The sequence below is a fragment of the Chlorocebus sabaeus genome, chromosome 20 (genome assembly GCF_047675955.1).
Source record: "Chlorocebus sabaeus isolate Y175 chromosome 20, mChlSab1.0.hap1, whole genome shotgun sequence".
Lineage (NCBI taxonomy): Eukaryota > Metazoa > Chordata > Mammalia > Primates > Cercopithecidae > Chlorocebus > Chlorocebus sabaeus.
In genome coordinates, this window is record NC_132923.1 from 118,095,482 (window position 1) to 118,121,965 (window position 26,484).

A 26,484-nucleotide genomic window follows, 5' to 3' on the forward strand; every position below is an offset into this window, starting at 1 on the left:
CACAGTTCCGTGCGTGCCATTTAATTGCTTGCATCTCAGTTTGTTGCTCTCTAAAATGGGGGTGTGGCTTCCTACAAGTTCTGCTTCCCAGGGTGGAGGTAAAAATCAATTCAAACAGTGCAGTAGGAAAACATTTTGCAAAAGGGTTGGAAAATAAATCAATATGGCTTAATGCTTCTGTTTATTGAGCACCTACTTTGTGCTAGGTGCAGTGATAATTATGAGAGCAGTCCCAAGAGGTGGGAAGTGATTATGCCCATTTTACAAATAAGAGGTTCAGAGAGGTGAAGACATCTGTCCCAGATCTCGCCATGAGTCCATCTGGTTCTCTGGACCCCAAGGTCAGTGCTCCTCCCAGGAGGTGGCCTTGTCCCGTGTCCCTGGAGGTTGGCGAAGGCTGGCTCTGGGTGAGGAGGCAGGCAGGAGGCACGGGGTCTCCCCAGCACCTGTCACAATATTGCCACGGCGGGTGGCAGAACAGGAGGCGGCTGCTGCACTGGGAAGATTCCCTGCTGTCACTTTACAGTAATTATTTCTTGAGAAAGCAAATGAATCACTGGCAGTAGCAGGCAGATGAGGCTCCCGGGCCACTGTAGCAGGCCTGTCCAGGCCCCTGCTCTTTGGAGAAGGTCTCACTGGGGGCTGGCAGGGCTGGCAGGGGAAGAGTTGGGGAACAGGGAACACATATTATGACCTGTCTGGGGATTTCCATGGGGTCTCATTTAAACCCGGTGGTGGCACTGCAGGATGGAAACTGAGGCTCAGAGAGGAGAAGTAACTTGAAAGTCAGGCTCCAGATCCAACCTTTATCCTGTGCTGTACCCAGAAAGGGCCATGCCCATTGCAAGCCGCTTTCCTGCTGTGAGCCTCAGTTTTCACTTCTGTGAAATGTCATCTAGCAAAGCTGGGGCAGGCTGTGGATCTCAGACTCTGAATTAATGCTCTATTTATCTTGCCCGGCCCTTGAGTGTCCTCAGGGCAGCAGCCAGCCAGAGGTTCTCATCCACGGATCACCAGCAGCAGAGGGCCTTGGGCGCTCTGGTGGCTATTTGGGAGCTCGCCTCCGCCCTGGGCTGGAGTCTCCCTAGCTTTTGCTTTCAGTCAGTGCTGTGAACTTTGCCAGGGAACAGGGAAGTTGTTACAATCATTTGACGCCTCTTGTTGGGGAAGATGAGACTGCCGGGTGTGGATGTCTGAGGAGCCAAAGAGGTGGTGTTCTCAGAACAGTGGCTGAACACCCACCATGGGTCAGGCCCCTGCCCTCGATAACTCAGAATCTGGGGACATAGACAAATGTGTCATGCCATGTGGCAGCATCACGTGATAACAGCATGTGCCCAGTACCTTCTCCAACAGTGCTTGTGGATAGTAGGAGCACAATAAACATGTATTAGTTAATGAATTTCATTAATATTTATACAGCATTTACTCTTTGCCAGGCTTCATTCAAAGCGGTTTGCAAACATTTAATTCATGGAAGCTCTAATAACCCTGTGAGTTGAGTACTGTCCTTAGCCCATTTTAGAGATGCTAAAACTGAGCCACAGAGACGGGGGAGGGAACTGGACCAAGACACCTTGAAAGTGGCAAGCCCAGGCTGGGTATGGTGGCTCACGCCTGTGATCCCGGCACTTTGGGAGGCTGAGGCAGGTGGATCATGAGGTCAGGAGTTCAAGACCAGCCTGGTCAAGATGGTGAAACCCCGTCTTTACAAAAAAATTTAAAAAATTAGCCAGGCGAGGTGGCAGGCGCCTGTAATCCCAGCTACTCAGGACCCTGAGGCAGGAGAATCACTGGAACTTGGAGGGTGGAGGTTGCAGTGAGCCAAGATCTCACCAGTGCACTCCAGCCTGGGCGACAGAGTGAAACTCCATCTCAAAAAACAAAAAACAGAAAAACAACAACAAAAAAAGAAAGTGGCAAGCCCAGATCTGACCCCAGAAAGTCAGGCTCCAGTTCCAACCTTAAACCTGTGCAGTACCAGAAAGGGCCATGCCCATTGTAAGCAGCTTTCCTGCTTGAGCCTCAGTTTTCACTTCTATGAAATGGGAGTAATAAATCTGACCTCATGAGGCTGTTTGGAAGACTGTCTAAAATGATACCTGTGGAGCACTTTGAAAACTGGCAAGTGGAGTGTCTGTAGGGACTAAATCCTTGGGAGTCCTGAGCTCTACCTGCTCTGCGGTTTCTTTTCCAACTTCCCGCGCAGCCTGAAGCTCTGTGAAGCTCCATGCAATGCCTTGTCCTCTCTTGCCTTTACATTCACACCTCCCCTGGATCCTGGGATGGGATGTTGGACAGAAACCTGCTATGTTAGACAGCTTAGGGGAGAAGGTTTATGTGGAACCCAAAAGTTGGGAAGAGAGGAACCTGCAGCATATATTTCTGCTGCCTGTCAGCTCTGAGACCTCGGGAGAGTCACTCTGCCTCTCTGAGCCTCTGTTTCTTATCTGGAAAGTGGGAATGGTTACGTTGCATGGAAGGCAAGTGCGATGATGGTGCTCTGATTCCGGCTGCCGTGGCAAAAATCACTAAATAAGGCTGGGGGTTCTGGGGAGAGGAGCTGGGCAGGAATCGAATGGCATTTGGGCCTTTGCCCTGGCAGGAGCCCCTCCACGTGGCCGTGCTGTGGGTGGGGCCTGTCTCTGAGATGCTTGCTCAGCGCTCTCTGGCCTGCGTGCTCCGACTCTGGGATGTGTGTTCACACAGACCCTGCTCATCTGCTGCTCGATGGAGAGAGGCCCCTGCAGTGGAGACAGCGCCTTCCGCCCTCTTAATTGGCCATCTTTATTACTTGGGTTATTTAAGACGGTTCTTGGCTCGCTGCCGCCTGTTTGCTCTCTTGGGGGAGGGGAAGAGCTACTGGTCTAAGTAGACCTTGTGAAATTCCCCAGCAGACAGACTCCTCTCTGTATAGGGTCAGCCCATCTTCCCAGGGCCCACTGGCACCCCTTTTTTGCTCCTGACCCACTGTGGTAATAGGCAGAAGGCCATCTTGGGGGGTGGTAGTGGAAGCTTTAGGGAAAGCTTGTTGCAAAGTCAGGACCAGAGAGTCTTGGAGGTCTGGGTGGGACACTGGTGAGCCCTGGGGTGCCCCAAACCCAGGGATTCTGAAAGGTACCCAAGCCAGTTTAGAGCCAGTCAAGGAAGGCTTCCTGGAGGTGACATCACCTAGGTTGTTTTTGGAAGGTTCAGTAAGAGTGGAAGAGAAGGAGAAAGGGTGCTCCAGATAGAAAGGACAGCTTGTACAAGAGCCTGGAGTTGAGCTGCTATGCAGGACACAGTGTGGAGCTGCTCCTGGTTCCTGGGCTTGAGCCTGGCACTGCCAGAACTTGGCCTGTCCTGTGCTTGCTTCTTCCCTGTCTTGTCCCCTCCTCCCTCCTCATGCTCTTCTTGGCTCTCATTTTCTGTCTTGCTCTCCTTTCCTCTCCTTCTTTCTTTCTTGTTTTGGGCACAAGCAATCCTCCTGCCTTGGCCTCCCAAGGAGCTAGGACTATAGGCACACACCACTACACCCGCTAATTTTTTTAAAAAAAATAATTTTTGTTGAGATAAGGGTCTTGCTATGTTGCCAGGGCTGGTCTTGAACTCCTGGCCTCAAGTGATCCTTCTGCCTTGGCCTCCCAAAGTGCTGGGATTACAGACATGAGCCACCATGCCTGGCCGAGTCTTGATATTACATTGCAGTTGGTTTCACACTTGCCTTTAAAGAAAATATTAGGATTTAAAACATTAGGACTTAAAATTTGCCGGGTGTGGTGGCACGCGCCTGTTATCCCAGCTACTTGGGAGGCAGAGGCAGGAGAATGTCTTGAACCTGTGAGGTGGAGGTTGCGGTGAGCCAAGATCTTGCCACTGTACTCCAGCCTGGGCGACAGAATGAGACTCCATCTCAATAATAAAAAATAATAATAATATAAAATAAAACATCAGGACTCATCTGACTTGGAGACTGAAGGGTTGAACTCAGCAAGCTACTGCTGGCAGAGCCAGAATTAACCTGGTGCCAAGTTGAGGGACCTCCAACTTGTAAGTTATTCTTTTTCTGAGCCCTAAGGCATAATTCAATTGTGGGGAATTAAAAAGAAATTGCTTCATTTGCTCTTGCTTCGTGTTTCCTGTTGGCCCGTGATTTGGGCCTTCTCTTGGGTGGGAGCTCTGGCTCTGAGGTGACACTGCTTGGAGTTGTGTTACTGCTCTGAGCCTCAGTTCTCTCATCTGTAAAATGGGGATGACAGTCTTAGCTGATGAGGTTGCAAGGATTTGATGTTGCCTGCAGAGTGCTAAGTGTGCCGCTGGCCCCTCAGCTGTTACCGCTCCCTCCCTCCTGCCCTGGCCTGGTTCCCACCAGCCCCCAGGCCCCAATTTGTACATATAAAAATATGTGCAAATCCCAAAGTACTATTTGTCAGGCCACATCCCCAGACGAGGAGCTCTGGAAACATAGCTTTTGTGGGGAATGAAGGATCAGCCTCTATGGTTCACCCAACTCCAACATTCTAGGCAAAGTTCTCAAGCCTTCCAGCTCCAGGGCTTACCCCGGAGATGAGGAGACAGGGCAGCCTTTCCTGGGCCAGGCTCACCAACACCCTGTGGGTCTCATCATTCCATCCCATCTCATACAAAAGGAAAACGGGGCATAGTGAGAACTGCCTGCTCCCTCCCCCTTTGGCTGAAGACTGGCCTTTTGTGTTCTGAGCACTTCCTCTCCCCAGTAGAGCTGCCTGGGCAGCGAAGAGGAGGTCATGTCCCCTCTCTTCTCGAGCAGACTGTCAACACAGGGTGACCGGGAAGGCAAGACCTGGCATTCAAGGCTGTGTCCAGCGCAGGGTGTCGCCTGGAGCCTGTGGCTCCTAGGAGGGCCTGATGGAATGTGGACATGAATGGGGTAGTCTTTCCTGTCCCCGCCTCCCTGGGGATCGTGGACTGTCTCAGCCTCCCCCTTGTGTGGATTTGGAAGCAACCTCAGGGGGTCACATTGCTGGTCTGAGGTCTCACTATGAGGTAGGGCCAGGACCAGGATTCGAACCTGCCTCTTGCAGACTGTTACCGAAAGTACTCTCTGCCACACACGCGAGCTCATTCTGGCACGCTGAGATACGGGAGTTGAAAGACAGGGGTTCAAACCCTGCCCTGCGCCCAGCAGCAGAAAGGCAGCTGTTCCTCCTTCTGGGCCTCCGTAGGCGATGGGTAGATGGTTTCTGTGTTTTCATAGACTGCCTTGCGAGGCCTTGTGGGTGAAGGGCCCACTCTCAGACCTTGGCAGAGGAGTGACGTTGAAGGCTGGCTTGGCATTGTTTTTCCAGGGTTGACGTCAGGGCAGCTGGTTTAGGGTTTCATCTGTGAGACAAAGGCTGCTTTGTAGCTTCTGCCCGGTTTAAGCCCAAGCACATCACCCCCCAAGGTGGGAAACGAGGTGGAAGGGATTGCAGGGCCCAAACAGAGAAGCCTTGGAAGGCTTGGCTTCTGCTCAGCCCCTCTAAGAAGGGAGCCAGGATCTCATAATTCTATAGCCATCTTGCTCACTTCCCAAGAGCACCCTGTCTACCCACTGCAGTGTTTGAAGCCTCACACATGTGTTCTCTGGAACATCGCACCACTCCAGCAAGGTGGCTGTGGGTATGTCCATTGTACAGATGAGAAAACTGAGTCGTGCCAGGTAAAATGACTTGTTCCTTATCAAAGCTAGAAAGCGGCAGAGTGAGCCCGTGACCTCAGGTCTCTGGCTTCCAAGATCACCACTGGGTTCCACCACTAGAGTCTCGTGTTGCACCCAGCTTTGGAAGAGGAATTCTAAAAGCCAAGATACCCTAGAATCAGACTGGAGCAGATAAACCTCATGGGTTTTGCGGGGGACCTGGAGCTTTCTCTTGTCAGGATTCAGAGTTGGGTCACTGCTTTGAGCACATGTTACGTATTTGTATCTGCACATGTAGGTATTTGCACATGTACGTACAAGTTAAAGAAGGGAATTGGATACTGGAGGGTCTGTATCACTGGCAGATGATTCCAGGGAGGCCTTGTGGGAGGGTGTAAGGAGTCATCCCAGGGGACACCTAGGACCTTCTGCTCTTCTTTGCCAGGATTACCCTACTTGATCATTCATTATTCCATCCATCTGTCCGTCCGTCTGTCCATCCATCCAACCATCCATCCGTCCATCCGTCCATCAGTCTGTCTATCCATCTATCCTTTTCTGGGCCACTGTGCTCAGGCCCTACGCTTGGGCTTTGGGGATGATGCTGCCTGAACTAGGAGTTTGCGGAATCTGGGGAGCTTGCCAAGTGACTGTTAAATCAAGGCTGGAAGAGTCCTTAGAGATTGGTTAGATCTTTTCTTTCCCTTATGTCAGAGAGGGACAGTGACTTGCCCCAAGTTGCATGGCAAGTGGCGGAGCTAGGGCTCAAAGTCAGGTCTGTAGGTCCAGCCCCATGTTTCTGCTTCTCCACTGTGTCAACAGACAGCTCTCACTCCTGGCCGGCAGCCCCCTTACCTAGCTCTTCCCTCCTCTGCTGTTTTGATGTGTTCTTGGCTTTTTGGGAGTTGCTGGCAGACTCTGTTCTGAGAGATTTCCAGAGGTGTCTACTGAACCAGCATGCAGGCCCCACACTGGGGCCAAGCTTGGCCATGCTCTGCCCTGAGATGACACCCTCCCGCGTCTGGAACAGCAGGTTGGCTGAGCCCCTGAGGGGAGAGACTCCAAGGCCCTGTTTACTTTACCCTACTGAACACTGGCTTGTTTTCCTCCAGGGGTCTCCAGAGGTCATCTGTTCCTTCCTCATCTTGGGGCTAGGACCATTGCAAATCCTGCCTGAAGATCTTACTGCCTAGGAAGCACACTCCAGAGCCCTTTCTGAGACAGGCCGCCCAGTGTCCTCATGGCCTTTTCCAGGGAAGTGCTTCCTGGTGTCTAACCATGATCCCTACTGCTGCCTTTCCCCCTTTGTTTAGCCTTTCACAGAGGAGGAAAGTGGTTGGACATCAATTCCCTGGTGGTTCTCAAGGCAACACCATTATTTTGCTGCGTACCCTCTTCCCACCTACAGTCTCCCTTTTCTCCATTTCCTGAGAGACTGTGCCTTGACTCAGATACAAGTTGAGACACAAACTTCCTGTAGAAAAGATCTGGTGGCTCCCTGTAGGATCCCACAAGTTTCTGGGAGGGAGGCACATTCCTTTTTCAGGAGTCATGGAGCCCTCTGAGCCAGAAGTGGCCTGGATCCCAGGGATCACTCTGGTCCCATCTTTCCTGACGGGGAAACTGAGGCCCAGAGAGGTTGAGCAACACATCCACAGCCATTCAGCCAGCCTGTCTGAGTTGGATGTCCTCCTTTATGCAGCAATGCTGTTTCTATGGTTTGGGCAGGGGCTTGATAAAGGTGGCTGGTGGCCTCTTGGCCTGGTGGTCCCTGACGCAGACAGATGTCCTGGAAGCAGAACAGCCAGCCCCGTGTGGGCCCAGAGGGCTCCCTGGCCTGGAATCAGTGCTCCTGCCTGCTGGTTCCCTGGGTTGGCAGATTCCTGGCGGTCCTGGGCTGCCCTCAGGGCCAAGCAGTGGCACCTCCTCCGCTCCCACCCAGCTTGTGGCTTCCTTTCTCCCACAGCCTCCCAGGCTCCCTTTTGGCCGTAGAGGTGCCAGGGAGGCCCCTCACCTCCAAGGGGAGAGGACAGGAGGCCTGAGTGTCCAGCAGTGATGAAGTTGCCAGGGGGACACTGGCTCCTCTGGCTGGGACAAGAAGGGGTTAAGCAGTGTTGCCTGCCAGGGCTGGACTCCCAGCTGGTGTCCCAGCCCCTGGGGCCAACCAGGCCATCTGGCCTGACAGATACCACACTGTATCCCATCTGTCCCAAGGCAAAGTCACCAGGAGGAGACTGCCTACTGCCTTTGAGGGCCTGCAGGGGTGGGCGCGGACCCTGCTGTCTGTCCCTGGGGGGCCAGGCCAGTTGGGAAGGGGCTCCCCACTGGGCAGGCTGTCCTCTGGCCACGCTCCCTGCAGGGTCTCCTTAGCTGCGAGGTGGGGGAGTCTGCGTCCCTGATGTGGTCGGAGTTTCCTTGTGCAGAAGGTCTAGAGAGGTGCAGGGATGGGCTTAAAGCCACACAGTAAGTCAGCACAGGCAGAGCTGGGCTTCCCCCAGCTGGTGGCTATGCACTGTGCTGGTGGCTATGCACTGTGACTCCAGCTCACAAGCTCATTCATCCAGTCAGTACCGGTTGAGGGCCTACTATGTGCTGGGCACTTGGTCACTCTGGATACCAGACAGTTCCCCAGTCCCAGCATGGGAGAGGGAACCCAGAGGCAAAGCCTCTAAGGGGAAGCATGGCGCAGCTTAGCCAAGCCCGGGGCCCTGGATGCTGCAGCAGCCCTCCCAGCAGCCTCCCTCTCAGCCTTCCCAGCAGCTAGAGGTGGGGCTTGCTCGCTAAGAGGAGCAAAATAATGTGAAGCACTGGTGTTTATGATCTTGTGGGGTCTTCACCATCCAGGGAGGTGTAGGTACTGTTGTTATTCCCATTTTACAGATGAGGAAACTGAGGCTCAGAGAGGTAAAGTCGCTTTAGCAGATCACCAGCTGGGGAGCGGCTGAGTTGGACACCAATCCCAGCTCTGCCTGATGTCAAAGCGTTTTGGGATAAGGGGCAGGGGACGGCTGCAAATGGCCTCCCGCTTTGCCCCAGGCTGGCTCCTTCTTGCTGCGCTGGCCTGGACCATCTCCTTTTTGGCTTTTTGCTGAGTCCTGGCTGGGAATCCTGTGGCTGGAGGCCCAAATCTCAGGGGGAAGAGAGCCCCCCGCTGGGTTGGAGTTGTGAAGAGAGGCTGTGCTGCTGCCGGTTTTTTTGCATAGCTGGGGCTGCCTCCCCTGTGTGGGGTGCCCGGCAGTATCTGGGCAGCACTTGGGGGATTCCCCTCGGAGGACCCTCCATCTATCTGAGGGCCCCAAGGCTCTGGCCCCCCCAGTGGGGGCTGGGCCAGGCCAATGGGAGCCTTCATAATGCTGTTATGATTATGTGACCCTGGGTGAGTCACTGTGCCTTGGTAAGCCTCAGTTTCCCCATCAGCAGAATGGGGGTGAGGAGATGACAAGCTCCAATAAAGATGCCCTCCGAGGGGCTTTGCAGTCACAGAAGGGTCCCTGGGAGGCTTTGCTCCATTTCATTCCCCCTCCCATCTTAAGGGGACTGACTTCTCTCTCCAGCCCCATGGGTCGGTGGGAGGAACACTCTCGTTCGTGTGTTGTGGGGTTGCCTGGTGCCCTGCCTCTGCACTCCCCACTGGTTCACATCAGGTGGAATGCCAGGGCCAGCCGTGATGACAGGAGCCTGGGATTAAGTAATGAGTCCATCCCCTTGAGCTGGATTTAGTCACTAATTCTTTTGTGCGCGTGTTTGCAGTCTAATTACCTGTCTCAGCTGCGCTGGAACCTGCCCCTTCCCGACCAGTGAGGACGATGATGGCGCTGCACAGACAGGTGGCCGTTGCCCTGTCACCCATCCTTGGTTGCACAAGCCCCACATGTCTTTTGTTGGCTGGGTCCTTGTCACTCTTCCCTCCTCCCTCCTGGAGATTGCTCTAGAATGTTCTCCCCTTACCAGCCGCATGGCAGGCAGCTCCTAGTCTCTGGAGTTGCACTGAGCCAGCCACTGCCTGGGTGGGACCTTGGACATATCACATCCCACCTCTGAGCTTCAGACTTCTCATTTATGAATAACCTGGATGTCCCCGTCTGATGTCCTAGGATCCTGTGTTCTGTGCTTTTTTTTTTGGCCACACCTGGAGCCAGTTTGTGTTTGCCCATCCTCATTTAATCCAAGTGGGGTCATTCTCACCCATTTTACAGGTGAGGAGACTGAGCCCTAGGGAAGTGACTTGGCTTAAGGCCGCAGAGCCTTGCTTTCAACCGAGGTGTGCTGACTCTCGCCTGGTGGGCTCTGCCTGGCTGCCAGCCCCTCATTTTTTTCAGGCTGCACATGATAAGGAGAATCTGGGTTCCCAGGCAGCTGGCTCCAGGGCGGCTGCGGGTGAGTAAGTATGCGGGAGATTACCCTGAGGTGCCCTACATTTACCTCCAGGGCAGCACAGTCACTTGGAATAAACAGTGGAGAGACCCAAAGTACATATTAGGTTTCCAAAATAGCCTTGGGAGTTGCTGTTTTTCTCAAAGCTGTAAACATATCCCTGGGCCGGGGGGCCTCTCACACTCTCCTGAGCACAGACCCTCTGGGCCTCCTGCCTCTTGACCTGAGTGCCCAGACCTGCTGCCCAGACCCCCTTCTGGCTTCCACTTAAGCAAGAGCTGGAGCCCTGGAGACTGAGAGCCGGCAGACACTGGGGATGGGGATGGGGTGGAGGGTCCCTGGGGGCTTGGCCAAGCCTAGGCAGAAAGACAATGTCCCGGGGATGGAGAGCCGTGGATACCAACTTTCCCATCATCTGCCCCATGCAAGGTAGGCCCAGGCTTCAAGGTGCAGAGAAGAGAGTAGCAGAGTTGGCCTGGACTGTGGAGGTTTTTGGGGAAACTGAGGCTGGCAGGGAGGGGCTGGCAGGGAGGCCACGTCTAAGGCGACAGGGTTGCACTGGCCTAGATTGGATCTCCTAGAGAAGGTCCTGGAGATGACACTTACTGGGCCTTTTTAATCCAGTGAATATATACGGGCCCTCCTTGTGCCAGCCTCTGTGCTGGGCACTGGAGTTGAATTTGTGACCCAGAGATGGGCCTGATCTTGAAAGACATGAGGGCCGGGCACAGTGGCTCACACCTGTAATGCCAGCACTTTGGGAGTCTGAGGCGAGAGGATCGCTTCAGCCCAGGAGTTTGAGACCAATCTGGGCAACATAGTGAGACCTCGTCTCTACAAAAAAACAGAAAAATTAGCCAGGTGTGGTGGCGTGCACCTGTAATCCCAGCTACTTGGGAGGCTAAGGCAGGAGGATCCCTTCAGCCTAGGAGTTCGAGGCTGCAGAGAGCCTTTGTTGCGCCCCTGCACTCTAGTCTGGGCACACAGCGAGATCTTATCTCAAAAAAAAAAAAAAAAGACAGAGGGAGAGAGAAAAGAAAGACGAGTTAAGTAGAGGAGACCAGCAGGGGATCAGATACCTCAGTACCAAGTGGCCCAGAGGCTTTGCAGTTCAGAAGAGTGGCACTTGACCCTGACCAAGGAGTCAGGGGCAGCCTCCTGGAGGGGGTTATAAGCTGGGTCATGAAGTCACATCAGGTAAGGGAGAGAGAGAGGAAAATGACAAAGGGGAAGGGGTGTAGAACCTGTTGGGCAGAGAGTGCAGCACATGCCTTGGAGGTGTGATGGAGCTTGGCACAGGGGGGCTGGAGGTGTGGTGGGGATGCTATTCAGCCTTACTCTACCCTAGCACGTGGCCTTGTTCTCCAGGACTTATCACCCACCAGGTGAGACCTCTCTCTACCCTTTTGGAGAAGAAGTGTCTGGCCCATTTCTCAGATGAGCCTGATCTCCCAACCCTCGCTCCTTGGGGAAGGTAGACGAAGGCAATATTTTGACTAATGAGGAAACTAAGGCACAAAACATTGTTGCTGCAGGAGCTAGAGTAAGGACCCAGGACCCTGCTTTTCCTTGGCTCCCTGGGCAACTGGGAGCCTGTGGTAGAGAATGCCGGAGAGCGTTCTCTCCAGCTCGTCACACATGGCTCTTTAGAGGGGCACAAAAGCTCTTTCCACATCTGCGCACTTGATCCGGAAGCCCAATCTGGGTATCCCAGAGGGATACCTGGACACGTATGCAAATGTGAGGGCATGAAGGTGTTCACGGTCTTGTTTAGATTGCAAGGACTCTGCGGTGACAGCAGAGAACCCATCAAACCACTGGCCCTGCAGCCACCCGCTGTGTCACCTGCTCGGGAGGATGTTGCCGTATATTGTTAGGTGGAAAAAACACCTTTGAAAACCACATATGGTCGCATCCCATTGTCGTTAAAAAACAATCTCATAAGAAGAGAAAATCTCATAAGAAAAAGTTGGGAAGGATCTACAGCCGATGTTAACTGTAATTGTCTCAGGGAGGGGGATTCATTTGGGTGGGTTTTACATTGGTTTTATCTGGCTTACCTGTTTTTTTCTTTTCTATGTCTTGTGTAATCATTGTAAACACTCATGCAATTTAAAGCAAGGGTAACATGAGCAGGTATTTTTGTCTTTTAAAAATTTAAGTGGTTTTGATGTTTTGAGCAGGTATATATGACATCATTCAAACTTAAAAAGATACAGAAGGAGGGGAAATTCTGACACACACTACAACATGGATGAACGATTTATGCTAAATGAAATCAGCCAGGCCAGGCACGGTGGCTCACGCCTGTCATCCCAATACTTTGGGGGGCCAAGGTGGGAGAATTGCTTGAGCCCAGGAGTTTAAGACCCACTGGACAGCATGGTGAAACCCCGTCTCCACAAAAAATAATTTTTTAAATGAATTGGGTGTGGTGGCTCATGCCTATAGTCCCAGCTACTCCAGAGGCGGAGGCAGGAGGATTGCTTGGGCCCAGGAGGTGGAGGTGCAGTGAGCTGTGATTGTACCACTGCCCTCCAGCCTGGGCAACAGAGTGAGACCCTGTCTCAAAAAAAAAAAAAAAAAAAAAAAGAAAAGAAAGAAAGAAAAAGAAAGAAGAGAAATAAGCCATTCACAGAAGGACAAATACTATCTGATTCTATTTATACAAAGTACCCAGGAGTCGAATCCACAGAGACAGAAAGTAGAAGGGTGGTTGCCAGGGGCTGTTGGGAGAGGGGTATGGGGTGCTGCTGCTTAACAGGTACGGTTTCAGTTTTGCAAGATGGAAGAGTTTTGGAGACGGATGGAGGTAATGGTTGCACAGCAGTGCAAATGCACTTAATGCCACTGTAAAGATGGTTAAGATGGTGTGTTGTATGGTTTATTTATTTATTTATTTTTGAGGCAGGGTCTTGCTCTGTCACCCAGGCTGGAGTGCAGTGGTGCAATCTTGGCTCGCTGCAGCCTTGAGGTCCTGGGCTCAAGCAATTCTCCCACCTCCGCCTCCTGAGTATCTGGGACTACAAGCGGTGCCACCACACCTGGCTACCTGGCTAAATTTTTCGTATTTTTTGTAGAGATGGGGTTTCACCATATTGCCCAGGCTGGTCTTGAACTCCTGGGCTCAAGTGATCCACCTGCCTCGGTCTCCCAAAGTGCTGGGATTACAGGCGTGAGCCACCGTGCCTGGCCTCTTATGTGTATTAAGAAAAGATACAGAGGGGACAGAGTGACAGTTCTACCCCATAATCCCCAGTCACCCACGTCCCCCATGGAGGGAACCGATGTTTTCAGTGTGATGGTGGATGCTTGGTTTCCTCCCTCCTGCCCCTGGGTACAAATGGGCAGTGGAAACTTGGATGGGGCCCTTCACTCATGGGTAGAGGAAGATGCCCCCTGGCCCAGGGCGAGCATTCCCTTCCATCCCCGCTTGCCTGGCACAGGGCAGCCAGTGCCCAGATCTTCCCACGCTTCTTGGGTTGAAGGGATTGAGGATCTGAGGCTGCAGGAGCCAGAGGTCCTGCCCCGGCGAGAGCTCCGGAACTCGCCTCCCCTCTCTCAGTGAGAAGAGAATTCTCTTAATCCACTTCTGTGTCCCCAGCACTTGGCTCCTGGGTAAGCACTTGGGAAATGTTTGTTGATTCTGTCCTGGGGGAAGAAGATGAAATGTAAGCCGGTAGCCAGCCTGAGTTGGGCTGTGGGAAATATTCCGGGCTGCCAGGACTGGGTGTCTCCAGAAACACCCAATCCTTGCTCACGAAGGCTCTCTCAGTGCCAGATCTTGTGCCAGGCACTGGGATGTGGTGCCGAATTGGACACAAGGGAGATGGGATGTCCTCCTGTGTGTCTTGACAGCCCGTGTGTTGCCGGGCACTGGTAGCAGAGGAGGCTGGTTTGGCACCCAGGTACCCTGCCTTGTCCCTGGGGCCTTGGCCAGTCTACCCAGAGGAACTGCCCTCCAGCTGAGTTACCATTTTCCATGGCAGGGAGGGCAGCAGAAAGGCCGTGTTCCATGACTAATCATAGCCTCCATCTATGGGGCATTTACTGGGAGCAGGGCACTGTGCTAAGTGTGAAATGTGTGTTGACTCATCTACTACAACAACCTGGCAAGGCAGGTGCTTCCGTTAGCCCCTGCTCAAAGCTAGGGGACCTGGAGCACAGGTGGTTAAGTACTTGGCCCAAAGGCACACGGCTCAGAAGTGCAGACCCTCTGCCGCTCCTGGCATCCTAGTCTAGTGGGGCCAGGGGTGAGATCTGTGCATTCAGTGCCTGGGGGCCGGATGGCAAGCTGCAACCTCCCCGCAACCCCATGATTTCCATAGCGCAGTGGAGCCAGAAAGAAACAGAACATTTTCCAGACCACAGCAATAAGGGCGCTGCTCTCTCAGACCCTGGAGCTAGTGACAGGGAAGGCAGAGAAGGGACGAGAGCCTCCATTTATTCGGAGCCTGTGTATACCCTCCTTTTCACAAACTGTAGCAGCCTCCAGAGGCGGCGGGATCTTTATGATGACCAAATGGGGAGGCTCAGGGATTGGAATCACTTGCCCAGGAGCGTGTGGTTGGTACCATTGGGATTTGAACCTTGTTCCATCCAGCTCCAGAGCTTGGCGCCTTTCTCGCTCACCACGTGCCGGCCCCAGCTCATCACCTTGGCAGTGGAGGTGGTGGTGTGCCGAGGCCTTCCTGCACCTGGGTTCTCTGGCGCTGAGAAATAAGTATATGGGCAAAGTGACTTTTTTTCTGGGTCAGTGACTGTGACCCCGTGTGTACACATCTGTGCGTCTGACCCTGGCATTGTAATCCGGGGGCATTTTTGAAGTGATGTGCTGGGGTGTGGGCAGGGAGTGGGACTTATGGAGCCGACGAGACACTGTCAAACCATAGAGAGGCTTGGGAACCATACGGACCTGGATTTGACCTTGAGCAAGTCATTTCACCTGAGCGTGTATAGTGGGAATGATAACATCCGGCTCGCAGAACTGTGGTGAGAATTAGAGATTGTGGGAGTCAAATGATTAGCACCTAATCAGCATTTTACAATAAATGCAAATTCTTCCCTTCTTGTAGAAGAGTGGAGTCTGATGAGAGAGACAGGGAAGTGAAAATTTACAGCCCCTGGGTGCCAGTACTGAAGGTGTGAGTTCAGGACTGGGAACATCAAAATGGGCATAGTGACTTATTCCGGGGAAGTCATGGAAAGCTCCCTGGAGGAGATGATGAAGGGGTGCCCAAGCCTGGAAGAGGTTGGCAGTGGTGCTCCAGAAACTTCATGGTGGCCTGCAATTTACGATGCAGATTTTTCCTCCCTGTGAGATGCTGGTTGAGACAATTTCCTCCTTGGAGTGGCCTGGTTTTTTAGGGGTGGGGGGAGTGCCCACCTGGGTGTAGTTTCTGGACAGAAGCAGTGGGAGGAGGGCACTGGCCAGCATGCTGCGTGGGATTGTGAGTGTCCACAGAGCTGCAGTTTCTCCAAAGGTGTTTTTTGTTTGTTTTTGAGACAGAGTCTCACTCTGTCACCCAGGATGGAGTGCAGTGGCCTGATCCTAGCTCACTGCAACCTCAAACTACTAGGCTCAAGGGATCCTCCAACCTCAGCCTCCCAAGTAGCTAGGACTACAGGTGCGTGCCACCATGCCTGGCTAATTTTAAAAATTTTTTTGTAGGGATGGGATCTCAATATGTTGTTCAGGCTGGTGTTGAACTCCTGGCCTCAAATGATCCTCCTGCCTCGGCCTCCCAGAGTGTTGGGATTACAGCCATGAGCCCCCATGTTCAGCCTCTCCAAAGCTGTTTTCGATAAGCGATACCAAGTGGGAGTGATGCTGGGAATCTGAGCAAATATAGACATAGGGGAATTGAACAGGCACCTCAGAAAACAACTGAAACCTCAGATTGGCATTGGGGCAGGTGACCCGGGGGTTCCCTGGGCCCCACGTTGCCCAAAAAAGCCAACAGCTGGCCTGGGTGAACACCCTTAAATGCCTTGTGTGTGTTGGAAGGTGCCATGAGACCAGCTGGGCTCTCCTGCCCTGGACCCACCTGCTGCCATCGTGGCCTTTGTTAGGACAGACCTCAAAGGGCTGGGCATGCCCGTTAGTTTCTGGGGTACGTCTATGGGGTGTGGAGGGCAAAAACAGGGCTTTCAATGGGTTTTGCTGGCATGGGGATTCTGTGGCATTAGCATCTGGCTTCTTTCCTTCTGCCACTCCGTCCCCGTGCAGTGCCAGCCACCCAGCCAGGTGAAGGCAGCGTCTAGCTCATTATTATGACCATCAACAACATGGCTGTTATGCAGACAGTGGCTCTGGGGTCAGATGGCCCTGGGTTCAAGTCTGACTCCTCCCTTACAGTGTGGTCCTAGCGCATTCTCCCAGCCTCTCCCCGCCTCTCTGAGCAGCTGTAATTGGGAGGTCACGAGGATGAGGATGATGACACCAATGGCATGCTCGTGGTAGACCAGGCACTGTTCTGGGCACTTTTCATATGCTATTCCACGGAATGCGGGCAAAACCCCTCAGAGCTGGGCGATATTACCAAGGCCCAGAGAGGGTCATAGCTTGCTTAGGGTCACAGAACTGCAAGATGGATAGCTGGGATTGGATCCCAGGACCCTCTGTCTCCAGAGCCCCTGCTCCCCTCTCCACTACACACACTGGTTGGAACGCAAGGACTGGCATCCCAGCTGGCTTTTGAGCATTTGTGGTTTGTCAGGTGGCTTTGTGGTCAGTGTAGGGTGCTTGTCCAGGGATCATGGAAGTTGTTTTCTGGCTTGGATGGGTGGGCCCTTAGAATTCATCCAGTTTGACATCATTGCATTACTGACGGGAAACTGGTGCCAGAGGAGGGGAAGGGACTTGCCCCAGATCATGCAGCCAGCTGGGGCAGAGGCAGGACTAGCTTCAGGACTTCCTGCACAAGGCTGCTGCCTCGTTGCCTGAAGGAGTGTGTGGCTGGGGGCCGGAGCCCACTTAGGGGCTTGCCGTTCTCTCCCACTCACCTCTCTCAAGTCCTGATGGCTCACCGCAGACAGCCCAGAGGCCAGCTACCTTTTCTGCAAAGGGCCCCATTGGTCACCAGGAAACAAGTTGGGGGAATGTCAGGTGGGGGGAATGTGATGACCCCACACAGCTCATTCCCTCTGCCTGGCGATGGGACTCACTTTCACCTCCTTGCTGGGAAAACTCCTTAGCAACTCGATTTCAGCACCACCTCTCTCAGTTGCTCCTGGGTCCCCAGAGGGCCAGGACAGGATGGAGAAGTGTCCTTGCTTAGGGGGCCCAGACTTTCACCCACCCATTTGCCCCTCCCTCCCCCAGGCAGGTAGAGCCAGGGTGACACCAGTGAAGAGCATGGGCATCATCTCTCAAGGGCGCCTGTGTGCCTCACTTGAGCCTCTCCTGATCCATCCATGAGCCCTACGAGGTGGGATTGCTATCCCCATTTTACAGAGGTGGAGACTGAGGCTCCTAGCTTGAGGTAGGCAGGCCCTCAGGGGATCACACAGAGGCAGATGACTTTCTCAGCTCACCTACCCTTCCTAGAGAGGTCTGCAGAAATGCCCACAACCTTTGACCCTCTAAGGCCTGCGGGGCTCGTGGCAAGCCCTCAGGAACTGTTTATGGAATGAATGAGTGAGGGGCAAACGAATGAATGCTTGCTCCCACACCGCGCTGCTGCTTCTTCTGGGAGAGGGCACCCAGCGGGTGCCTGCTGTTGAGTGCAGCCTGTCAGAGCCCTGATAGCACTCAGGATAACTCTGGATGGAGTTAGTGTCCCTGAAGCTGTCACCTCTTCTGGACTCCAAGGAAGGGCCCTATCCAGGGTGTGCAAATAGCACTGCAAATATCATGTCCAGAGGGATTTTGGGAGATCCTATTACAGATGGGGAGACTGAGGCCCAGGGCAGAAAAAGGACTTGCTCAGGGTCAGGCAGCGAATTAGCAACACAGCCAGGACGTGAACCAGGACCTCCTGCTTCCTAGCCCAGTACCCTCTCTTCCACAGGGAACTTCCCTGTGGATGTCAGACCCCTCTGCCTCTCCCCTGAGCAGCCTTGCACAGACCTGGCCTGCTGGGATCCCTGGAGGAGGCTGCTGTTTCTGGTTGAAAGCAGCTTTGTGTGTCTGTGTGGGTGGCAGTGTGCTGGGGCACACTTGATTAGCGGCTTCTCAAACCTGGCCCCCATCCCCAGCGTGCAGCCTGTGCTCGGTCCTGCCCGGGCCATTACTGCCCGCCTGTAATGGAATCGGCCGCCCTGGTTAAGTGTTCACATTAAATTAATACCTCCTCCGTGGAGACGATCAGTTGGCATTTAATTTGTCTTTCCTTCCGAGAGCAGCGGAGTACAGCTGGGCAGCCGGGCTCTGATGGGCATGTCTGCGAGGCAGCCTTTCCTGGGGATCAGGGGCTCCATGGAGATGGGAGCTGGGAGGCCACAAGAGGTGGTGACAGGTGTCGTGGGGGGGTGGGGCTTAGGGTAGGCAGGAGGGGGCCTCTTCCACACACAGGGGCTTGAGCTTATTGGCTGTCCATTTTCGGGGGAGAAGACAGGCTTGCAGTGTGCCACGTGGGAGAGGAAGTCAGGAGGCAACGCGTCCACATGTGCATCAGTGCTGAGCTTCCCGGGAGGTGAGCCCTGTGTTAGCAGCAGTGGCGGGATTTCCACATTGTATTCCCAGTGCTGCCCCACTCCCACTCCCTTATCGGATTTTTTTTCTGCCTTAAATATGAATTGTCTGTGGTATTAGAGGGGGATGGTGTGCAAGGAGGAAGTTGACTCAGTTGTGGTTTTCAGGTTCTCTAGAAGGGCTCAGCAGAAGCAAGTGGGGGCTGTTGGGGGCGCGCAGCCGTGACCCCACCGGGGAGCCTTCTCTGGTCTTCCCAACCCATCCGCTTCTGTGAAACTGCATTTGAAGAAAGGGCTCCTGTGGTCTGCCACTGTGCTTGCAACCTCTTCCTCCAGCTCAGATATTATTTTGGAGAAGAACAGCCGGTTGGGGCCCCCAGGCTTGGCCCTGGCTCTGTTGTGAGGCCTGAGGCGAGGCACTGTCCATGCTGGGATGCCTGTGTGCATCTGCAGGTGGGCAAACACAGGAGCTGGGGCAGCTCAGAGCTGAGGGGCACTCAGCCAGGCAAAATCTCCCGTGGTCTGAGCCGCCAGGCTCCAGCACGCCCCTGGCCACCTGCACCCAGCCCTGCTACAGTGGGGTGAGCTCCCTGAGGCCAGGGTGGAGCTGAGAGGGTGCCAGCCCTCCACCCCCTGGGAAGAAAGCTGCTGTCTGCCCCCACCTGCCCTCTGCCAGAGGCCAGGCCCACGCTTGGCCCAGAATGAAGTCTTCTACTGAGGGCTCCAGCCCAGCCTCACCTGAGTGAGTCGGCCGAGGCGTGCCTGCCACTCGTCTGCCCGCAAGGGGTGGGCCGTTTCTACACCTCCCTCCCAACTCTGGAGGTGGGAGGCGGCCACGCGCTGTGCAGTTCGCATGGAGCTGCTGAATACCCGTGGTCTGCTGGGTGCCAGGGGTGCTTTCACCCGCACCGTCCCCTTCCTGTAGTTCTCACAGCCACCTTCAAAAGTGGGTGGCTGGCTTCCCGACTCACACAGGGGACAACTGAGGCCCAGAGAAGGTAACTGACTTGCTCAAGATCACGCAACTGGGAAGCGATGGGGCAGAATTTGGACCCTTCTCTTGCTGCCCTGGAGTCTTGGGATGCTCACTCCAGGAGCCCCAGGTTCGTCCCTGGAGCCTTCATTGTTTTGCTGGACCCGCACCCACTTTCCTCCTGAGCGGGAGCCTCCAGCCTCTTTCCCTGACTGCACAGGAAGTGAAAAATCTGTGAGTCAGCCCCTCTGCTGGTGACTTCAGCTTGGGTTTCCGCCCCTCTGTAGGGCAGGCTTGTCAGTCCCTTTCCTGCAGGTCTGTGTGTCATCTTGAGCTGACGGGGGAGGGGGAGGCACTGACCCTGAGTGGGGTGGGGGTGGGGACCGGCATAGAATCTGCCCACCCCCTTTCCCCAGTGGCCAGCAGAGACTTCTCGTCCCTCACGTGGTTCCAGTGATGGCTCCTCAGGAATGCGAAGAGACCACATCTGGCTGGGGTGGTGCTGCCACCTCCCCCTCCTGGCCACCAGCCCCAGAGAGTGCTTGTTCTGCTAAGATGGTGGCCAAGGCCCCCGATCTCAGCTGCTGTGTGCTTTTGTGGAGTCATTTCCTCTCCCTGCACTCTTTGTCCTGACATCCCTGCCTCCCCTCCCTGGCCCAGGGCTGTGGGAAGTGGGAAAGGGAAGGTTTCTCCTTCTCCTGCCTGCTTCCTGCCCTGGCCATCCCTCCCCCTGGCCTGGCCTGGCCTCTCCCAGGAGAGGCTCTGGAGCCGAATGGATGAAGCTGAGTGCAGGGGCTGTGCTGGGAATTTGCCTCCCGTGAGCCCCCTGGGCTGGGATGGTTCAGGCTAAGGATGCTCTGGGGGAAAGGAGCTCTGGCTGGAGGCGAGGGCCATTAGGGCACTGAGGAGTAAGTGCAGCTTTGGATTCATTCAATCATCCATCCGTCTATCCATGTATCCATCCATCCATCCATCCATCCATCCATCCATCCATCCAACCAATCCATTCAATAAATGTCTGACTCCTTAGCAAGTGCCCAGCCAGTTTTAGGTACAGGGATACAGCAGCAAGCACAGGAATGATCATAACCAGATCTCTGGGCCTGCAGAAGGACTGGACCCCCACTTGAGACCTGGCTCCTGTGCCTGTTTTCCCACCTAGGCCAGGGGCCTTGCCTCTTGCTTCCTCCTTGCCCCCATCTCTGTGCCTGAGACCTCCCGAGATAAGTACCAGTCCCCAGTGGTGGTGGGGAAGGTGGAAGTGGTGGTGACCGCCCGGTGGAGCCATCACTGGCCCTGGCATCATGGGACTGGCTCCTTTGGGCGAGAGCTGTGTGCCGTGGGATCCCACGACCATGCCACTGGGGAAGAGGAGATCCTGGGGCCTCCGCTGCCTTCAGCTGTGGGGCAAACAGTGGACGTGGATGCGAGGCTTAGGGAAGAGGTGACATTTGAGACAAACCTGGGAGAATGGCTAGGGTTTCAGGAGGCTGCGGAGGAGAGAGGAAGAGGGGAAATGAGTTACCTGACCTCCGAGCCTCATCTGCAACATGGGGACGATCCCCAGGGGAGGGCTCAGCAGGATTTTATAGAGGGAGGTATGAGTACCTAACATGGTGGACACCATCGAGAAGGTAGTCAATACACGTCTCTTCTCTCATCCAGCACTAGAAGAGAGAAAGATTTAGAAGTTTTATGCGCTGCCGAGTCAGGGTGGGCAGGGGCGGCTCTCAGTGATTCAAGCCATGTTGGCTGTGGCTGGAGTTGTCCATAGGCCCTAGGTCTTCATTTTCCTACCTGTAAAGTGGGGACAGAGTAGCTTTCCAGCCCAGTGCATGTGCAGTATGATGGAGGGGATCTATGGAAAGGCCCTGCCCCTCAGAGAACACTGGGATGTGTTTGTCACCTCATTTTCCTCCAGTGACAGGCCAGTCAATATCCTAGAGTCTTCAAAAGACCAGAAAGGACCCCTCCCCAGCCAACAGAACAGCTCCTGGACTGCTGAGGGAGACTCGAGGAAACTGGCCCTTGTACCCTCAAAGTGATCTCTTTATGTTCACTCCAGCCTTCCTTCCTCTCAGCCTTAAAGGGCCCGGGTGTAGGATTCTGCCAGACCTGGATTCGAATCCAGGTGCTGCCATTTCCTAGGCAGTCTTTGGGCAAGTCGTTTACTCAGCCGTGGGCTGGGGCTGAAAACGGGGTTTGCGCAGGCTGAAAGGAAATGATATCCGCAAACCTCTGACTCAAAGTAGGTGCACCCGTCTCTTGGTGGCAGACAGCGCCTAGCCTGTCCCTTCCTGCTGCCCTCTTTGTTTCTGTTGGTTCCTCTGCCTGAAACACCCTCCCCACTGAAACCTTACTCTTGTGGGCAGACCCAGGGAAGAGGGAGGGTTGTGCTTGGGAAGCAGGTGTTGAAATCTCCGTGCCAGCAACTTGGTTGACCAGTTCTCAGTTAAGCTGAGTGCTCCCTGGCTCTGGGTGGGTGGGGAGGGAACGCGGGTGTCTGGAGTGCCATAAGAAGCACATCGCCCCCCTGGCCCTTCACGCCAGTCCTCAGAACGGTCCAAGGACAGAGCTTTTCTGCATTGTCAACACTGGAGCTGGCTGAGCCAGGTTTTCTCCACCACTGCCGGGAGGGATGTCAGGGCGGACGACAGGCTCTTCAGTCAAGCCAGCTGCTGTCCACATACGGGGTCTGTCCTCAACCTCCTGGGAGCAGGCCAGCCGGCTGCCAACCCAGTCTGGCTTTGGAAATAAAAAGCCCATGAAATCATTTGTGCAAGTTCATCCTGGGGGTGTGGTGTGTGCAGCTCAGGAAACATGATTGAGATGTGGTAGGGTGGAGGGGGTGGGGCAGAACTCAGGGCAGGAGGGGAGAGGAGAGGTGGAGGGGCTGGGTTGTGTGGTCTTCAGAGCCTGGCCACTCAGTGCCATCTGTAGCCGAGCATCACTAGGGAGCTGTCTGCCCCAGCCCTCGCCTGCTGAACCAGGATCTGCATGGTAATAAGATGCCTGGGTGATTGGTGTGCACCTTCTAGGCTGAGACTCGCTGCTTTAGAGACTGGACTAGCTTTGAGTCCCAGCTCCCTGCTTGCTAGCTGTGTGACCTTAGACAAGTTACGTTACCTCTTTGAACCTCAGCTCCCTCATCTGCAAGATAGGCTTAGTTAGAAATTCTTTCCCCAGGAGGGTTAATAATTCACATTAAAGCCAGTGATGTGTGTCCAAGGCAGTGAGCCGGGTGTGTGGCACCCAGACCGTACCCCCCAGTTAATGGTTGCTGGTGCTGTTGCTGTTATTGTGTCTGGAGAGCCAAAGGTCTGGGCTCCCGCTGTCACCTTGGGTGGATTTGGGGCAAGTCTCATTCCCTCTCCGGTCCTCATTTTCTCCATCTGTACAAGGGGTCTATTGGCCCCGCCTCACCTTCCTCATGAGATGGTTGCTCAAAGGAGAAGTGAGGGGTGCTGGGCCTCATTCCAAAGGGCCCCTCTGGGGAATGGGGAGTGTCAGGGAGGTGCCCCTGGGTGCCTGCATCCAAGGGAGGAGCCATGTCATTCTTTATTTTTTGTGCCCTTCTTTGCTACTCCTGTTCTTGCTGCAAGATGTGTTAGAGGGCTGGCTCTAGACACCAGGCTGCAGCCAGAGCCACGCTGGGGCTGGCCTTTGCACCTGCCCTGCTCAGTGGCTTTGGAATTGAGTCGCCTTCCCCACTCTGAGCAGCGTGGCCAGGAGAGATGATTCAGCTTGGGACCTGTGCTCCAGCCTTCACCCCCGAGGGAGGCCCCAGATGCCTTGTGCTCCTGGGCAGGGGTGGAGTGGCCTGGGAACTTTCCCCCCATTGTGATTCCTGTCCCCAACATGGGGCCTGCTCTTCTTGGTGAGAGATGGCCTGGGACTGGACTCCTAGCCTTGCTCCTGATATACTGGGTTATCTGGGTAAGTGGCTTGACCATGCGACCTCAGTTTCCCCATTTGTACAATGATGGGGGAGGTTCAGTAAGATGGTCCCGGCTGGATTAGGCCCTTAGGTTCCCTCCCTGCCCCCTCTTAGCTTCCTCTGTGCCCTCTAGCTCTGGCAGGAATCCCTTGCCCTCCAGGTCTGGACCCTGGAACCCACGCAGATCTCAGCCTAGCAGCTAACGCTAGGGCTGGGAAAGGCCGGAGAAAAGAGGGAGAGGGAGAGAGTGTGTGTCCTCCAGGAGCCCTGGCTGGGGCTGTCTCCTGTGGGAGAGAGGAGGAATTTTCCTCTGTGTGTGCAAACACTATCCGTTTTCTCTTGTTTCCAAAAGCCGGTGACGTAACCGGCTCTCCACCCCTCCCTCCCCTCTGGCCTATTTTTAGCTGGCCCCGACAGCATCCTAAAAGGGTTCCAGACTGCCCTGCTCCGAGGCCATGTAGGGAGGGTAGCAGTCGGGTGAGGAAGGAGAGAAGCTCCTCTGTCTGTCCCAGGATGGACAGACATCCCAATAGGGAAAGAACCTGCCCCCAACTGCCTCCAGGGAGGGAGGAACTCTGTTGGAGGAGCTGGGTTAGGGCCTTCAGGCTTTGACAGTTCCTGGGTCTATGAGGAGCTCCGCAAGGGGATTCTGAGCAACCAGTCTGGAGCCTCCCCATCTGGGTTTCAGTCCTAGCTCCACACTATCTCACCCTGGCCTTGGGCTCAGCTTGTGCCTCTGGGCCTTGCTTTCTGCACCTGGGGATAATGATGGTACCTACGCCAGGGTTATGAGGATTGAATTAACTTCATGTAGAACAGTGCCTGGTACAAAGTAAGTCTCAGCGAAGGTGGTTCTGGAATTGGTATTATCATCCAGCCCCAGGGAAGTGCTCCCACCCCTTCCTGCGGTTAAGGGCAGGGGGGTCCGCTGAACCGTCCTCTGCCTTCTCCCCTCCTGCTTTTCCTGTTCAGCTTTGGGCAGTATGCATGTGAAAGTAGTGGTGTGGAAGCCCTTGGAACAACAGGGCCTGGCACATAGTAAACGCTAAATCAGTGGGAACTGTATTTATTGAGTTTTGTTTTAATGTAATAAAACAAACCTGGGTTTGAATTCCAGCCCCACCCACTGACTCGCTGTGTGTCTTTGGGCAAGACGTTTATTTAACCTCTCCGAGCCTCGGTTTCCACAACTGTAAAATGGAATGATAACACTGACATAGGAGCTTTCTGTGTTGGTTTAGGGAGGCTGTAGGGCATCGCAATGCTTAGCACAATGGGTGCAAAGAAGATCCTGAGAGTGGAGCTGGCTGCAGCCTGGCTTCTAAGGACTAGCTTTGCTACTGCATCTTGCAGCAACAGCAGAAGCAGCAGCAGGCAGTGCTTGCACAGCACTTTACAGTTTGCATGCAGGCAGGTGGTGGTCCCTCCCACCTCTCTCTTCACGAAGTCCTGGGCTCATGCCTTAATGTGGCACTTGTCACCACCACCTGGTACTCTGGTTATACATCAGCCTGGCTGTCCCCTCACACCACCTCCCCTAGGCTGGGAGCTCCCAGAGGGCAGGGAGGGATGGATGCCCCAATGCACCTTCCTTGCCCACCTCAAGATAGGCCCCGGGTGGGTGTTGGGGTTGTGTCTGAGGGCTGGACTGGCACAGGGAGCTCACCTTCTGACCACCTGTTCCTCTTGGCTTTTGCAGATGGGAGGAGGAGCTCGCCAAGCGCATGAACCTTCAGACCATGGTGGACACGCTGCAGGAGGTAAGAGCCCTCAGACATCCCGACCAGGAGAGGCATGCCAGAGAGCCTTGTGGCCAAGGGGCACAGTCTTCATGTGGCAAAGCCAGGAAATTCTTGCACAGCCCCTACTCTGTTACCTCCTACTGCCTCAGTCTCTCCTTTATGGAGCCAAGAGATCTCTTCCATTTCCTCTGCTTGGAAGCTAGGAATGGACCGGCACAGTGTTGCACACGAGCTCTGATGCAGGGGTTGAGAAGCCTGGGTCTGGGTCCCAGGGTGCAAGTCCCAGCTGCTGTAAGAGCTGGGACCAGCGACCCTTCTCACCAGTCACCGTCTCCCCACCTGAGGCTTGGACTAGGTGGTCTGTAAGCCCCCAAGCAAGAAGGGTGCCCTTGGTTGGGGCTGAAGGCCTTGGAGAGGGCAGGTGGGCATGTCACAGGTGGGCTCCCAGCCTGAGCAGGCTCTCTGTGGTGGGCATTTGGAAACATTCCCCGTGCCGCTCTAGCTGGAATCTCTGCATTCTGGGCTCTGCAACTCCCCCGCCTGTGGTGTAACCTGAGCAGCAAACTTCATCTTCTCAGCCTCTATTTTCCTCTCTGTCAAATGGGAACAAAAGTAGCAACCCCATGAGAAGGCATGAAAAGTTCTTCCAAAAATGTCTAGAAATTGTGTTCTGATCTGAAAGCATTTCTCGTCTAAGAAAGAGACAGATTAAGATAATTGCCAGTGGGTAGAAGGAAAAGTTTGAATGTCTCCCTTTCTTTTATAACAAAAGTGCTTTTTTCTTTATACATTTAATGGGTTCATGGTCAAATATGTGGAAGCTATAGAAAAGCACAAAGAAAATACAAATGATCTCCAATTCCACCCCTCCACAGTTGAAAAACTGGCGTGTGACCTTCCGATCTTGTCTGCAGACGCACACCCACGCTCTTTAGATGCATGTTAGATCGACACACATGACATTGTCATTTTTGAAAGCAGAGATGGCCCAATATTGGCAATTTCACACGGATTGATCTCGTATTTTTCATGTAATAGGATTGCTTGTTAATTAACCTGCTCTTTTAATACCTGCCATGGATTTTCCCACGTAATAGATAATCCTTCGGAAAGTGTTTTAAGCAGTCAGCAGTGTTCAGTGGGAAACCAGGCAGGATGAGGTCCTTGGCGCCCCTTCCCTGGCATG

At 54.2% G+C, this 26,484-nt stretch overlaps 1 protein-coding gene across 2 annotated transcripts in view; it reads left to right on the forward strand.

The window, feature by feature from the left end:
• The window catches only part of IFFO2 (intermediate filament family orphan 2), a 50,373-nt gene that overhangs the window by 8,331 nt on the left and 15,558 nt on the right, over positions 1-26,484 (forward strand). For both annotated transcript variants that reach the window (XM_007980281.3, XM_007980282.3), the window contains exon 2: positions 25,256-25,316. In XM_007980281.3, coding sequence (XP_007978472.1) covers positions 25,256-25,316 — 61 coding nt within the window. The remainder of the gene's footprint in view (positions 1-25,255; positions 25,317-26,484) is intronic.